Source organism: Adiantum capillus-veneris, chromosome 11 (assembly GCF_014529385.1).
Source record: "Adiantum capillus-veneris isolate H3 chromosome 11, ASM1452938v2, whole genome shotgun sequence".
Classification (NCBI taxonomy): Eukaryota; Viridiplantae; Streptophyta; class Polypodiopsida; order Polypodiales; family Pteridaceae; genus Adiantum; species Adiantum capillus-veneris.
The window spans coordinates 149,038,104-149,054,037 of NC_140941.1; the positions used below are offsets into that span (position 1 = coordinate 149,038,104).

General features: G+C 41.6%; 1 protein-coding gene across 1 annotated transcript; it reads right to left on the reverse strand.

Moving 5' to 3' along the window:
• Nucleotides 1-217: 217 nt before the first annotated feature.
• On the reverse strand, nucleotides 218-1,234 carry LOC147448203 (uncharacterized). The gene has a single exon (XM_086524515.1). It carries the CDS (start codon nucleotides 1,232-1,234, stop codon nucleotides 218-220), a length of 1,017 nt encoding a protein of 338 aa, XP_086380641.1.
• Nucleotides 1,235-15,934: the final 14,700 nt, after the last annotated feature.

Consider the following 15,934-nt stretch of genomic DNA (forward strand, 5'->3'; position numbering starts at 1 on the left):
CCTGATGTAATGGACAAGACGAGGAAGAACGAACTGAGGACTCGACAAGAAAATCTCTCGACACAGGAAACGCACTAGGTTGCTATCCCAATGTGAATGGCTAGACGAGGAATGACTAAAACATACAATCTCCAATCCACTTGTGAGTTTGGTGTGAGTGTGTTTTGCTTTATTGAAAACCAACTACATGCTTGATCTAACGTTGAAAAGAGTATCACTAAACACAATGAAAAGTTTTTGCTTCAAGATCCCGCTGCTCGAAACAATCACGAAAATCCAAGCGCAGTAACAAACTTGCCATTCCCTTGCTGGGTGAACTTGCCATTCCTTTGCTGGGTGAAATAGTACTAGATTCTGACTTAGTGAGAGGAACACCCTCATGATTTGCTATCATCTTGAGCACCTTAACCATAGAGGAGGTCTTTTCCAGAATGTTGATAGAATCATCAAGGACAAGAGGAAGCTCAGGAACCAGCGCAATGTGATATGCATGGGCAAGGAAAAGAGAAGGAATGACAGAGGAAGCGAAGGCAGAAACAACAGCATGCCTCTTTTGGCCATAAACTCCCTGGTCAGCTCTATGAGTGCCACCACCAGAGATGCTGACATTTGTCATCAGGTTGTCCACACTGCCCTTCTCTAGTAAACTGGCCAACAATGCAAGCCAATAGTACTGCATCTGAATCCATGCAGCTTGAACAGGAACTGCAGTCTGGACTGCAGTAGCAACATGCTTCAAAGCAGGCTTCTTTCTTGACGTGGGGGTCCTCTGGATCTTGTGCTCTGACTCCGCAAAAGTGGATTCCTGAGACTTGGGTGCCATGGGAAACCACCATAATAGCATGAACTGCAGCGCATGTAACAACAGAAGCACAAGGAGGGCAAGGGTGAGATCATGAAAAGAAGCAGCAGGGCTGAGGATCTGCAGAACATAAGCGATGATGATGATAGTGTAGGAGAATACGCTGCATGAAACAAGCAGGGTTGTCATGGCTCGTGGTGGCAGTGACCCATCAATCTGTTGACTCTCTGATGCTTTCTCGCTCGCTAATATGATTAAGAGATTACCGTTGGAGCGACCCTGCTGCTGGGGAACTACAATGCAAGGCCCATAGAGAAAGGTGTTTAGTATGGGTGTATTACAAGAGGAAAGACCATTAGAGTTGAAAGGAATGCTCTGTTGCATGGCAGTCCACTGCTCGCTTCTATTCGGCATGGCTTTGGGGATGTTCATCTAGAAAGCTTCTTGTATGACCGCAGTGGACATGGGCATCATGGACGCAAGAGCTGAGGTCGAAGGCTCCGGTGAAAATGGTGACGATGAGCCCTAGTTAGAGTCGAACTCTGACGAACTATAGCTTGCCGGAGCCTCCATCAGCAGCTGTGCCTAAAGCAGAGGTATCCATGGCGTCTCTAGCTACGGGGTTTAGCGTTTTGTATCGTTTCTGAGGTTTAGCTAGCGGGGCTGAGGGGCGACTTCAAGATTGAGATCAGGGGTTCGATGATTGTTGCGGGATCTCACACACAGCACGAGACACTCCAGCCTAATCGGGTTCTATGGGGTACACCATCGCTAAATGAAGCAAGAAGATGAAAATCAAGAAGACCCTAACTACCTATGCCTATACATGTGCCCGCCGCCTCCACCAATGTAACGTGCTGTTATAGGAGAGAGACTATACCAAAACTAGACCTCTCATTCATTAATCCGTCATCTCTCTTATAGCAAGAAAGGTTAGTTACATGCCAAGAATGTACTAGTGTCCTCCCACACTAGGTGGTCGGACACATGACCTACATGACCACACACCACATTATAAAGGCCATAAGACACATCTAGGTAAAGTGAATTCTTGAATTGATTATATCTAGAACAAAAAGTATTTGATTTCAATTCTAAAAGTTGTTGTGAATTGCCAATGCTTTGAGGAACCTCTGGAGTGAATTTCACTTCAAACTGACTAGTTAGACATCATACACGTATAATGTCTAACGGGCAATTTTAGGGACCAAAGTTAATATCAGAGCATACGAGGGTGTTTAGCACCAGAATAATAACTTAGAGACCAAGTTTGGGCTAATTTTGAGCATATAGACATTATACGTATATGATGTCTCAAGTCAAGATCTAAAAGTCCAACTGCACTTTTGACCACATAGAAGGTTGGGAAATGATGTGTAAGTTTTTTTGCAGTATTTCATCTATTTGGACACATATTTTTGCATTTAAGGAAATTTTTGCAGATCCAAGAAGGTGAAGGTGAAGGTGAAAAAGGAGTGATTTTGAGCAATTTTGGAATCCAAAATTTGTTGTGATCACATATTCTTGTTGTATGCATCAAGGAGTACCTTGGGTAGAAATATAGGTGAAGTCTAAGCCAAAAGACATCATACTGGTATGATGTCTTAGAGGTTAGATCTAGGTCAAATAAGACATTTGAGTATAGCTTAGTGTCCTAGAGGATTAAAGAAGTCCCAAGACAAAATTTCATTGCATTTGGGTTAAAAAATGCCAAAAGACATAAATTGGGTAAGATACATTCTTGTATTGACCATAACTTGTACAAAAAGTGTTCAAATTGAATCCTAAAAGTTGCTAAGAGTTGCTTGAGTGATAAAGAGTCACTGGGATAAAACTCACTTCCTTTTTCCACAAAAGACATCCTAAACGTATGATATCTCAAGTGCCAAATTATGGGTGAAAACTCACATGTGAGCTTACAAAAGTGTTTGACATCACAAAATAATTCTGGAGGCCAATTTTCATTCAATTTGGATCACTTTTGGCATTGTTAACCTCCCAGGGAAGTTGCACGCAACCAAACATAATAAAAAATTTGATAGACCTGCCTAAAAGTGTCTGAATCACAAATTGAGACTTGGAGTGGATAGAGTACATCAAGGAGAGTCTACAATTAAATTTTGGAGCATTCTCGGGTCTGTAGACATCATACACGTATGAAGTCTCCAGGCACAGGTTGACTGTTTTGGCCATAACTTGAGCTAATAGTACCGGATTCAAAAACTTTTTTTTATCAAAACGAAGCTCTAGGGTAGCTCTACAAGATGTAGTGTGACCCTTGAAAAACACTCAAAGACCCCTTGGGTCATTCATTGTTGGTCAGGGTCCGAAAAAGCATCGTTTAAGGCCTCAAAATTCATCTCCAAAAGGTGTGTCTACAACAGACAATTTGAGAGAATTGTGAGGAAACGATTGCGGTTTTGAACATAGTTTTGACTTTTCCCTAACCAAAGCACTTGAAAACATTGGAATAAGCCTTCTTACATCAAGATAGAGCTGTTAATCCTGCAGATCATGTCTTATTTAGATTCAAACTCAGCTTATACAACTTCGGGATCCCAATGATAGGAACATCCGCCCATAATGGCTCTTCCAAACTTGCATTTGCTAAAGACCAATTATGTTGAAGAGAGTTTGGATGAAAGATCATGAAAGTGAATGAATTTATAAATACATTTATGACAGTGAGGTCAACCTTTATAGGTACTTAGAGCCATACCCATAAAAGATTACAAGCTCTTATATGTCTATACATACGGAGTCGACTGTCAATGGAAGTCTATAGTTGTTGACAAGTATGGACAAGAATAAAGAGCTATAAAAAGAACAAATCCATAGACTACAGTAGAAATAGGTGAATATTTGGTCAATCAAGGACCATAGATACCTCCACCAAACACGAAGATTCCTATAAGAATTCCAAAAAGGGAGCCACTTGGATTCCCTTCTAGAGCGATAATGAGAGATGGAATGATCACATAGATGGCAGAGAGATGGCAAACTTGCCTCCTCAAGTGAATCTCCCTAATAGACCAATATCCAAGAGAACAACCAATCCATTCAAAGAAGAAAGTAAAAGGCCTGAAGTGAGAGAAGGATTGGGAGAGTCTATGATTAGATTTGTAGACAATCAACGAGTTAGAATGTCCCAACTTTTCAAAAATCGGTAAACAAGAAATACTCTAGAGATAAAGATCCAAGAGATCACGTACCATCTTTCAAAAGAGTGATTAGAGCAGAGGAAGTTTTGTATTTTGCAACACGGTTTGCAAGATTCAAACTACTCTGGAAGATGATACGGCTACATGGTTTGAGTCAGTTGGAAAGACGTGATTTTGAGACTCTAAAAGAATTCATCAAAGAATTATCGTAGAAAGGCATAGCTCACATTGTTGTCTCACAAATCCACAAATTCAAACAAAAAGAGAGTAAATCAGTATGCAAGGCAGCATTATGGCTCAAGAGATATTTTAAGTTTTATCCAAGAGTGAAACTACCTACGAAGACACGATTGATGTTGATCTTAATCCAGGGAATAAGACATGTGGGTCTTCAAAAGGATCTGCATATGATAAGGAGCCTGACGCTAAATGAATGGATCAAAGAAGCTCTTTATCTGGTAGATAACATTGATGGATATAAAGAAAAGGTTGGTAAGAGTCAAGAGGAAGACACATCTTCCTAGCACAATGATTCACAAATGAGTGAGTCCATTGCAAAACCAATGGAACCTAGATCAAGAAAAGTTTATTGAAAAAATGGTCAAGAGGTTAACTCCTCTTGTAAAGTCTGATCCGAGGGAGTTTAAATGGTGCAAAATTGAGAGGAAATGAAACCATAAGAGGGAAGAGTGTCACTATAGCATGGAAAATTCTAGGGAGAGGTATGTACAACCTGTTCTAGTAGCACCTACTCCACCTAGATACGTTATAGAAAATGTGCCAAGTCTAGTAGGATTTTCAAGGCCATAGCATGTCTTAGAACACCAACCTCCACTGCCAGGTGCTAGAATGTCTGTAGACATGAGATACACACCAATGATGGAAGCATCTAACAAACAAGCACTAGTATCAACTACAATGTATTATAGCCACAAAAGTGGGTACTACACTTCAAAACAACAGAAGATGAGAGAAACACATGGAGTGGTGAGGCCGGTACAACCTCCACCTTCTGCATTTCTACTTGAAGAAAGAAGGTATGAAATGGATGAAAGGACATTGCGGTTCATTGTGAATAGAGGCTTAGCTAGGTCAGAGCCCAAGAGGAAATGCAAGAAAAAGCTCCTCAACCAGAGATAGATTTTCACAAAATCTATGACAACCACTTGGTCATGTCCTCTGACGGGGATCACTCAAGTAAATGTCTATTTTCTTCACTGTGGTGTCATTCACTTGATCCTTGAATGTTCAAAAAATCCAAACCAAATAAAAAAGATCACAACTAATGTCTCAAGAATTGTTTAGCTACCCAATAGCTCAAAAAATGAAAACGTCATGCTAGTTCAAGTAGTTACGAGAGTGAAAGCTCAAAAGGAAGTTGATGAGAACCTAGAGATAGAGAGAACAGAAATTGATGTGATTCTAGAGACGGATGAACCAAAGACCGACGCACCTAGTCAAAAAACCAAGAGTAAATAGCATAGTTGGAAATCTAGAAAGGCTAGGATGAAACCACATAGGGAACGAGAGCAGAAATCCCCAGATGAGGAGATTACCTAAGCTAAAGAGAAGATAAGACAACATGAGGAAAGGGTTGCACCATCTCTTATGCAAACGTCTCAACATCCAAAAGAACCATCCGTGGAAGAGAAACCAAGAAGTGCTAGTTGAGGAGGATTATTATTGGTTGAGAAGGTTAATGAGCCATTATATGCCCTCTTGAAATCCTATGAAATGTGGCTCGAAAACAACCAAACCCAAGAGCAAAGGTGGATGACATACCCCAATGCGGAACTAAAAAAGCAAAGGCTTGAAATGTGTACTGTACCCAATATTTTTCAATAAAACTATTTCATGTACTTTGCAAATATTTAAGGTTTAAATTTTTATTAAGTCATAAACCTTTCCAAGGGAATGACCGGATCAAAAATCGGACTCTAAAACTATTAATTATGACCTTTATTCACTTGGAAACAAACTTAAGCCTCAAGTCTATTTCTAAAGATAAGAGTTGACTATCAGGAAAGAAGGAGTACTCCAAACCCATATTTGATATAGTCATTATTTTAGCAAGAAAAGATTTATCCAAAAACTTTTCATAAAAAGCTTGCTCCATAAGAGTATGGAGTAGGGTTTTTGGTTATTTCTTTAATTACCAATATAGAAATAAAAGATCGTTCCATACTCTCTCTCTCTCTCTCTCTCTCTCTCTCTCTCTCCCCTCCCCCGGGAAACATTTAAGCCTTTGGCTTTTTTAGCTTTGAATCAAGTAACATAAATAATGAAAGCTAAACACTTTGAAATCATTGTAGATCTTGTAGGAACAAATTTTCATTCAACTACAACTAGGTGTGGCCACATGGGCTTACATGGAGTTCATAGGTAGAACTTATTGAGCTCGCATAAAAATCCTTATCTAAGCCATGGGTGTGTGGTTCCAACTTCCAATTCTTGGATTTTTCTAAGTTCATGCTCCTTCCTCTCCCGCATGAGCCATCTCAATCTCTTCTTTCATTCCATGCTCTTTGCATGTCTTTGGAGACAAACGGCTTGTTGGTTAAAGATGCTATGATGCTTGTTAGCGTACTTTTCATTATCTTCAACAATTGTAACCATTTGACCCATTTGGCTCCCATGCAATTCTATTGCCCTAGAATCTCCTTCGTACTACACCACAAAATCAGTTTGGTATGTGTACTAAGTCAAAAATTGTCACATGAGGCCTGCGTTCCACACCTCTCGCAAAAATGTACAAAGGTTAGAGAAATATGTCAACTACAGCTCTACTTGTTCATATTGCTTCAATTTACCTCTTTATGGTGTTCCATGCTCTTGTTTTTTCTATTCACTCTCCTTGAGTGGATCAAACCATGCGTCTCTTGTGGTAATCTAATGGCCACCATTGATGGTGGATGTCCCTTTTCATTGTAGAGACAAGCAATGAATAGATAGTTTTTTTTCCTTTTTGCATATTGGTAGTGGTGGTCTTGCCATCCAAAATCGTATGTTATGTCTCTCACCATTGCCTTATCATCAGCTTGGCATGCAACAACCAATAATCCATTGTCACTAGTCGCTACATACGAGAGACAAGCTATTTTGCCAAATTGAAACACATCCATAGAGCTCCACTATGGAATATCAACATATGACAATCCATGCATCAAATTATTGGTGGGCATGAATAACATTGATGCATGGACCACAAACACTACAGACATCTCTTCATGATACTGATAGAGGCCTTTTTCCTTGATATGTGGCTTGATGAGGTTCAAGAGAGTGTTCTTTGTGTCTTCCTCCATCTTATAAAACAATAATGTGAAATGTGCACATAACCACCATTAGTACTTGAAACATTTCACATAGCCTCTAATGTCAATTCAGGTTTTATTCAATCATTTAGAGTACGATACTATTAATAGGTCTAACACAAACAATGTTTTCATTTCAAGACTTGTCGCAAAATCAAACATATCCTTGGAAGTCACACCAAACACTTTTTCATGATATCAAAGAGACAATAATTTGACTTTAAATGCCATGTTATGTGTTCACAAAGACTTTTTGCAATAAAAAAGCAATGTAACCTAGTATTCTTCTTTGTGCGGACATGTGGTTGTGTACCTTTATCCTTTGTAGTTTGGTCAAGCTACATGATAGCACACCACAATTTGTTACCACATTCGTCTAAATTAGGTCAGATGCAAATCAAGAAGTCCTTTTATATGGTTGTCAACATTTACACACTTGGGATGTAGTGGCAGTCATGAACACTAGACTCAATAGTGATAGGCTTGGTCAGGGCATCTGGGCGTGCAATGAACTGCGAGGTTGCAGAAGGAGGTATATGTTGTGATCATGTTTAGTAAGATCCTTCCTTTCCTTGATAGTATCATTGTGTGAGATTTATTTTTTTTCAAGAAAGACGCCTCTCTATACTCCAAGAACCACAAGATGGTTGTGTATATAGTTTTCTTGAAGTTACATGCCACTTGTATAGGGTTTTAAGATGGTATCTAGATTCTGCTTATCCAATAGCACATATAGACTTGTGACACTTTTAATGTTGAAGCTACATTCATTTAGCCACTTAAAAAAGTGTGCTCCATTAGTTCTCAAAATGATATTGTCAGTATACTAATATAACAATGTTTATTACTTGCAAAGGCACCATTGTCTTACAGGTGTCAATTCCTACTAACCATGGCAGATGCTCCCTCCTTCATAAGTTCAAGATCACAAGAAAAACACTTATTTCTATGTTTTTGCTTGGCATATTCTAAGAACGACTCATTACGAGAAGTTTGAGGTCTCAAATTTTCCCTGTAAGAAATGGTAGAGAGAGAAAATACTTTTCATTTTTGAAAAAATGAACAAGGAATCTTAAAACCCAAAATTAGGGGGAAAACTTTATAATTTTTTCGGTTGCATGGGATGTCACTTTTCAGGGCCCCACATGTAATGTCGTTTTCAAATCTCTTGGGAACGTGTCCCTTTCTTAAAAATTCTCCCTCCCAACATACCGTTTTTTTCTTTCGGTCCAAATTTCAAATTTCCCTCTACTCCTTCTGTCCGTTCTCTACACCTTTCTCTCCATCTTTCTTTGCACCATATCCAACTCATTATCTTCCCCACATCATCTCTATGAATCCTGCTAAAAGAGGTATCTATCATCTCCATGTCAAGTTGAAAGATGAATATTCCCCTCATTGAAAAAGAAATAGGTTTTGTGAAACTCCTCCTTCTGCCATAGAAGCATTGAGATTAGAACAAAAGAAGCACATTGACTATGGACAGATGGTAGATTATATCCCATAGACCCCATCACCAAATGCACCCCACCATTTTTCAATTGTTCTTCATTGTTGAGATTTGTAGGAGATGGTATGAAAGGGCTATTAGGCTATACAAAAAACATTGTAGCAAAGAGGAACATTCTTAAGCTGGAAAACCATTTGCTACTCTAGTTGAAGGATTCTCTTAGTCATCAGCTTCAAGAAACCAAGGAGAAGGTAAAGAACCTCCAACCATTGTTGAATATAGTGATAAGAAAGAGGACAAAGCTTGGGCTCAAACAAAGACAAATGAAGTTGAATAATATAGAGATTCTCAAGCGAGGTGGAGGTTGCAATAGAAGAATCAAACAAGTGAGGTAAAATTGCTTTATTTTTATCAAATCGATATCTATTTCTCAAGTTGGTATTTTGGGTGCTATAGTTTTTCTTTGTGTTTACCTCAGGCCCTTAGTTCAAGAGCCATAATGCTCACAAGAAAACATGAGAGGTGCATCAAAATCATTTTGTGAAGTAATTTCACCCATTGTTGTTGGCAACGTACTAAATGAAAGATGATTTAGGGTTGCTACATAGAAATGCATCAATGGACTTTTTCAAAGGTCTACTTTGGACAAAGATGAAGCTCAAGGCATTTTGGACAAAGTTGGAATCAGTAGAGTAGGTTTTTAAAAGCTACTCAAGCTCATCAATAGAAACCTATAGCAGTCAAGAGTGAAGGGGTTCTTGCTTCCAAAGCCATTAGTTGTTCAAGAGGCTAGGCTCAGAGTTAATTACAAGGTCATGGAGATGCTGGAAGAGTCTTTCCACATCAATGACATATATCCTGGTAACAAGAAAGACCTCAAGTTGAACTCTTTCAACAATCTATTCTTTGACTTGAGAGTTTTGCAAAGGATAAAATTCTATGATCTTTAACATGCTGAGGTGAATGGACATGCCATCTTTTTCATCAAATTAGATGAGAATGACATTGTGGAGTCTTACCATAGCCCGAGCGAGGTTTCTTGAGTGAACTATAACTTGAGCTAATATCTATATGACATCTATCCATGTTGTGCGTGTTACCATGCCACATGGGGTTGCAACTCATGCAAGTTTCAAAATAGTTAATAGTTGATTCTGGTAACTCAGAATCATGAGTTGTAGTCTTAATGTGGAGAGATGATATTGATGATAGTATCGACAAGAGTGAGGATGATGATGATTGGATTTGGAGAACCCTGAGGATGGGTTGATTTCTTATATCATCATCATGTTGTGGTCGCCTATCACTGACATCGGGGGCTATCGGGCCCTCCCAACCATAAGTGCTTATTACCAATAGTCCTCCCATTCTTCCCCAACTCAACATTCTCTCCAAAACCATTGCTACTAATCTCAATTACCCGTCATTTATCATTAATTGTTGTTGATGGTCACACAAGGGGATCTTGCAAGGCATAGTACTACTATACACACAAAATTATAACTATGTCAATTTTGGCATAGTTATCCCTATATTTGGCTTTGCTTTAATGAAGCAAAATGTGCTAACGTACTGTCTACCTTTGCAAAAGGTGCAAAGGTATTGTCTACCTTTGCAATCTTGCACAGTGTGTGGTCCTCAAAGTCATTGTTGTTGTACTTTGCAATGTGGCTCACCCTCAGTGTCATACAAGGTATGGGCCTCATAGGAATCACTCATGCAGTGTTTTTATCTATCGGCCTTGCATAGTTAGCGGTACGGTCTCGAGCTCTAGGTGTCGATCATGCAACTAAACATCATCGCATGTGATCATTGTGGAGGTTCACTGTTGCAAGAATTTATTAACAAAGGCCTATTTGACCTTAGTTACACCATGCTCTTAATTGTTATGGTACTACTCAATTATGGCCCGATGAAATCTCCATTGAGGATGAGCATCAAACTCTCCACCGCTGAGTAACTATGTAGCGAGAATGAACGACTCACAAGCTTGCCCATGTCAAACTTTGAATTGAATACTCTGTAGCAAGGACGAGCGTCAACCTTTTCCAGGCGTCATTTCTTGCCGCGGGGATCGCACGTTAGCATGCAACCGACACTTGGCAAGAGTAGGCATCTTACACCTGCCTAAAACAAAGTTGTGAAACTTTGAACTATGAATTTTGATCCACAAAACTCATTGCACTGAAATTGTTAAGCAAGACCGACGTCAAATTTTTACAGCATCAAGGACCGCACACCGACATGCATACAGAGCCACTCTAAACAGTGCTAAAAAAAAGACTTTTTTTCAAAAAACTTGACAGATCAACTACTACTTGGGGGGCTCTAGTGGATCTTCTTAAAAGAAAATCCCATTACCCCCGGATATTCCTCCCCCTTCTCTCTTCCACGTCAGCTACCCCTATGCTTCTGCACGCACTTTCTTGCCTAGCCTCGATCCTGCGTTCGCAGCCACCCAACCCCGTTTGCAAGCTTGATGTGATTGTTGCACCCATTTGCAAGCTTCTCAACACCATCACCAGGAGCATAATTTCCTACACACACACACACACACACACACACACACACGTGCGCACATAGACAACAATTTTGCTTCTCTTGTTTGCTCCCAAAGAGTGGGGGGTTGCGGCCTGCCTTGCTTCTACAATAGCCCATTGCTTCAAAATCTTCTTTCTGCATGCACCAGGACAATCTGCAACCTGTTCGGTGAGATGTGTTGCTGCCACCACCGCACGGATATGAGAGAGAGTGTTATCTCAAATATTTCCAAAATTGTATCCAAGCTCCCGCCACGCTGGTGCATCAAGTTAGATTCACATTTTTTTTACATTTAATATGATTGGGTACCCCCTACTTGAAAGTTGAGTCATGAAACTTGTTGCTCTGAAATTGTAAAGCGAGTATGGTGTCAAACTCTGCCTGCATCAAGATATGCACGTCGGCGTGCATATGAGGCCCCTGTAAATAGTGCTCAAAAAAAGACTTTTTTTTCCAAAAATTTGACAAACCTTAGAACCTATTAATACTTGAGCCATGAAACTGTAGCTCACACTAAAATTGTGCAGGACTGCACGCCGCCGTGCATGCGAGGCCATTGTTAGCAGCTAGGACAATGTCAAACTCTGCTTACATCAAGGATCACATGTCGCCGTGCATGAGAGGCCACTATAAACAACTAGGACGTATGGGTCCTAATCGCCCATACCATATCGAATGGCTATGAAATTTGCAAGGATGGAATATTGTACTAAGATCAAGGATCATGCACCGCCATGCATGTGGGGCCATTGTAAACATCTAGGACAAATATCATCTTTGACTGTGCATCAAGGATCACATGCCACCGTGCATACGAGGCTAGCTAGGACGGTGTAAAACTCCGCCTTCATCAAGGACCATATGTCACTATAAACAATGCTTTAAAAGAACTTTTTTCCAAAACTTGACAAACCTGCCCTCACCAGCGTGTGACCAAGAATGAGGCTTAGTTAGTAAAGATCAAAGAGAATACTGGTGAAACCCTAGCAATGGAACCTTAGCGATGGAACCCTAGCCTGGTCATAGCCTCTGTCATGGCGGTGGCTCTCATGACGCTCCATGCAGGATGACTTCTCCCACCACATCAAACCTCTGGCGCAAGACCCCGCAATATTTGGGCTACCAGCACGCTCCCCCATCATGCACTCGTGCAAAATAACTGCCCGATACTGCATGGTGGTGGCCTCACTAACTTCGACCCAAGCTCATTCGCCCTGCACCACCCCCTAGCCGCAGTGCTGCTAAACGGCATAGACCACCATAGCCCGCTGATCGGGAGTGCAAGAAGCTCGAGGATGCAAGGCTCTTGCGCCATGATTTCGGCTTCGTCTCTTAGCAATCAGCTCACCCTCAGCATGCAAGTGGACCTGCGGATTCTTCTGAGGGCCCTGCCGCTCCAGCCTCCCATGGCCATGCCGCGGGCACTCAACAAGGAGGAGGTAACAAGACTCCTACAAGAGGCGATCAATCGCATGGAACCGGTAAGCCCTATGTCTTACTACCTGCTGTTCAGGTTAGGAAAACCCAAAGTGATTTGGAGAATAGGGCCTTGATAGTACTTCTCGCCGGCCCTCGCCCACCTGCAGACGTCCTACGTGGGTGGATTCAAAACCAATGGGGGGCTATAGGGGCTGAAGTGGAGACCATACAGGCTTTACCCAAAAACCAGTACGTCTTCGTGTTTAAGACTATGGATATGGCATTCTAAGTGCTAAGCATTGGGAAATGGTTACTAAGAGCGACCCCCCTCTGCCTGTTCAAATGGAACAAGGACTACAAAGCGAAAAGCGACTCACTCAATCACTTCCCTGTCTGGGTCGAGTTCCCAAACCTCCCCCTTCACTATCAGAACCACCTCAGAGTAGGAGGCAGACCTAGAGGGAACTACATCCCTGCATGGCACCCACAAGCCCTCATTGAGATGGACATCTCAGTTGACCTCCCTCAATTGATGCTTATTGCATTGGACGACAGAGAGTGATTCGAGAAACCCTTAAGCTACAAATACCTGCCGAATTCTTGTTTTCACTGCGGAGCGAAAGGACACTTTGTTAGGGAATGTCCAAAGAAAAACCATAAAGCAGACCAAGACCCCACGAACGCTAATCATAATAAAAACATCCCTCATGCACCCCCGAATGCCCCATCATCCCCTCCCCCCAAACCAGAGAAAGTATCAGCCAACAAAACTCAAACAGACAAGAACAAAAGGCGGGGTCCCAACAGATTCGCCCTGCTAGCTGCACTACAAGAGTGGGAAGAATCTGATGTGGCAAAATCCATCGAACCCTACTCAGAGGAATAAGAAGATTTTGATGCTAGATTGGAAAGACAAGTAAACTAAGTGGACCAGGGGATGGACACAAACCATAACTGGGCAACTTCAAGTAATGACCCCAACAAAGAGAACGTAGCTCCTATCCAGAATGTCAACACTAAGGTAGGGCCATCCCCAATGGAAGTGCAGAAGGACAATAAGAGGGGGCACAACTCAGTGTCGCAACCCTCTCCTCGAGCCTAGACTAAGAACCGCAAGGAGAAACGCATTCCTCGATGAAGGTAGTCTCTTGGAATATCAAGGGTCTTTCAGACCCTCTCAAAGCAAAGAAAGTTAGAGGATGGCTCAAGAATTTTCCTGTTGACGTCATTGGGCTACAAGAGAGAAAAACAGCTGGAGACGAGCTCTCCCAAAGGCTGAACGTCATCTCTAAAGAACACATATGGTCATGCTCCTCACATGAAAAGGGAACGGGAGGCACTGCCATTGGCATACCTCTATCATGGAAAGTAAATGCAACCAAATCAAGCAAAGGTACCTATTGGGTAGGAGTGGTTGTTGAGTCCCCGGTTCAATGCATGATATTGTCTGTCTATGCAGGAGGTTCTGTTAGAGACAGAACCCAACTATGGCAGCAACTTACAACCCTAAATGAACCCACCATTCTCATAGGGGACTTCAATATGGTAGAAAACATAGAAGACCGTTTTCTTCACCGAGGTAATGTAATCAATGGAGCAGAGCGACATGAATGGAATCAATTAAAGGAGCACCTCGACCTATGGGATGTCGGATCTCCTAGAGATTTCACTTGGCATAACTACTCAAGCGGCCCTAATGCTAGAAAAGCAAGGCTAGACAGATGCTACCTAAGCACTACCTTGGCCAGAACCTTCAACAGAATCAAGGCCAAACCTAGGATCACTTCTTGCACCTCGGATCACTATCCTCTAGTGATCACCCTGGATGACAAATGCAAGAAAATAATGAACCACTGGTTTCACACGGACTCCTCCCTGTTTTAATTGGAAGAAATACTGGCCAACATAATGGCAATCTGGGTACAGGCTTTTTCAAGGGGTCTCACTCCATCCAAGGCATGGACAGTGGCTATAGCAAATACTCATAAAAATCTGATAATGTTCATAAAGAAAGTCACAGAAATAAGGAGGAAGCGCAAAGATCAAATTTATAGTGAACTGCTGATTTAGAGTGTAGCAAAAACCTCAACAGTGATACGCAGGACAAGATTGCCACCCTAAGGCACCAACTTTGGTTTGAGGAGGACCTCACCCTCAAACATGCTGTAGTTTTCTTTAGGGATTGGTGGGCAGGCAAAGTAGACAAACCTACTAAAGAAATGTTTCAAATCCTCAGAAATAAGCGTAGTAGAGAGGCCATCCCTTTGTTAGGGGGACCTAATGGCAAGGCCAGTAATGAATGTGAGAATCTGGTTATTGTAAAGGAGCACTTCTCCTTGCTTTTCAGTCCTAAGGAAATTCTAAATGAGGAGGTAATCTCAGTCCGAGATCAAATCAGAAATTGTAGGAACCGAGGGATCCCCTCACACTTAGCAGTCCAACTAGACTCAGGGATCACAGTTTGGGAAACCAAAAAAACAATTGAGTCCTTAAAGCCGAAGAAGACTCCTGGCCTTGATGGACTCCCGGCAGAATTCTACCAGACCTTCAAGGAAGTGCTTGCTCCTATCCTCCTAAAATTCTGGGAGGAATCAATCAAGCATGGAGCCCTACCAGTTCAGCTCAATACTGGAGTCATCAAACTTCTACATAAGAAGGGGCCCAAAGAGAACATCGCAAATGAGCGACCACTCACCATGCTAAATTCAGCCTACAAAATATTCGCCAAAGCCGTTGCTCTTAGGAAATCCCCCGCCCTTGCTGAGTGGTTGTGCACAGAACAAAAAGGATTCATCAAAGGTAGGAGAATCATGGAGGCAGTCATTGCATTGTGGGAGGGAATAGAGCACGCAGAAGACGCGTGTCAGGATTTCGTCTTTGTCAAAGTCGACTTCGAAAAAGCCTATGATAGACTGGAATGGACATTCATACTAGACTGTCTAGCTATGATGGGCTTCGGACTAGGTGTAATCAGATTCGTTATGACTCTTTTAGGGAATGCACAGGCAAGAGTAGCAGTTAACAATGGCATCTCGGAGCCATTCCCTCTCAATCGCTTGATTAGGCAAGGATGCCCCCTTGCCCCCTACTCTTTGCCACTGCTGTGCAGACTCTCTCAACTCGCTGGTTAAAGCCAGAATGCAGGAAGGGGTTCTCAAAGGGATACTGTTACCAGATGGCAGACAGCAATGCCTTTCTCAATTTGTTGACGACACCAATGGTCTGCTCAATAATGATGAACAAAAAC

Excerpts from the sequence above, each read along its gene's own strand:
- LOC147448203 (XM_086524515.1), bottom strand. The coding sequence starts at position 1,234 with ATGAACATCCCCAAAGCCATGCCGAATAGAAGCGAGCAGTGGACTGCC.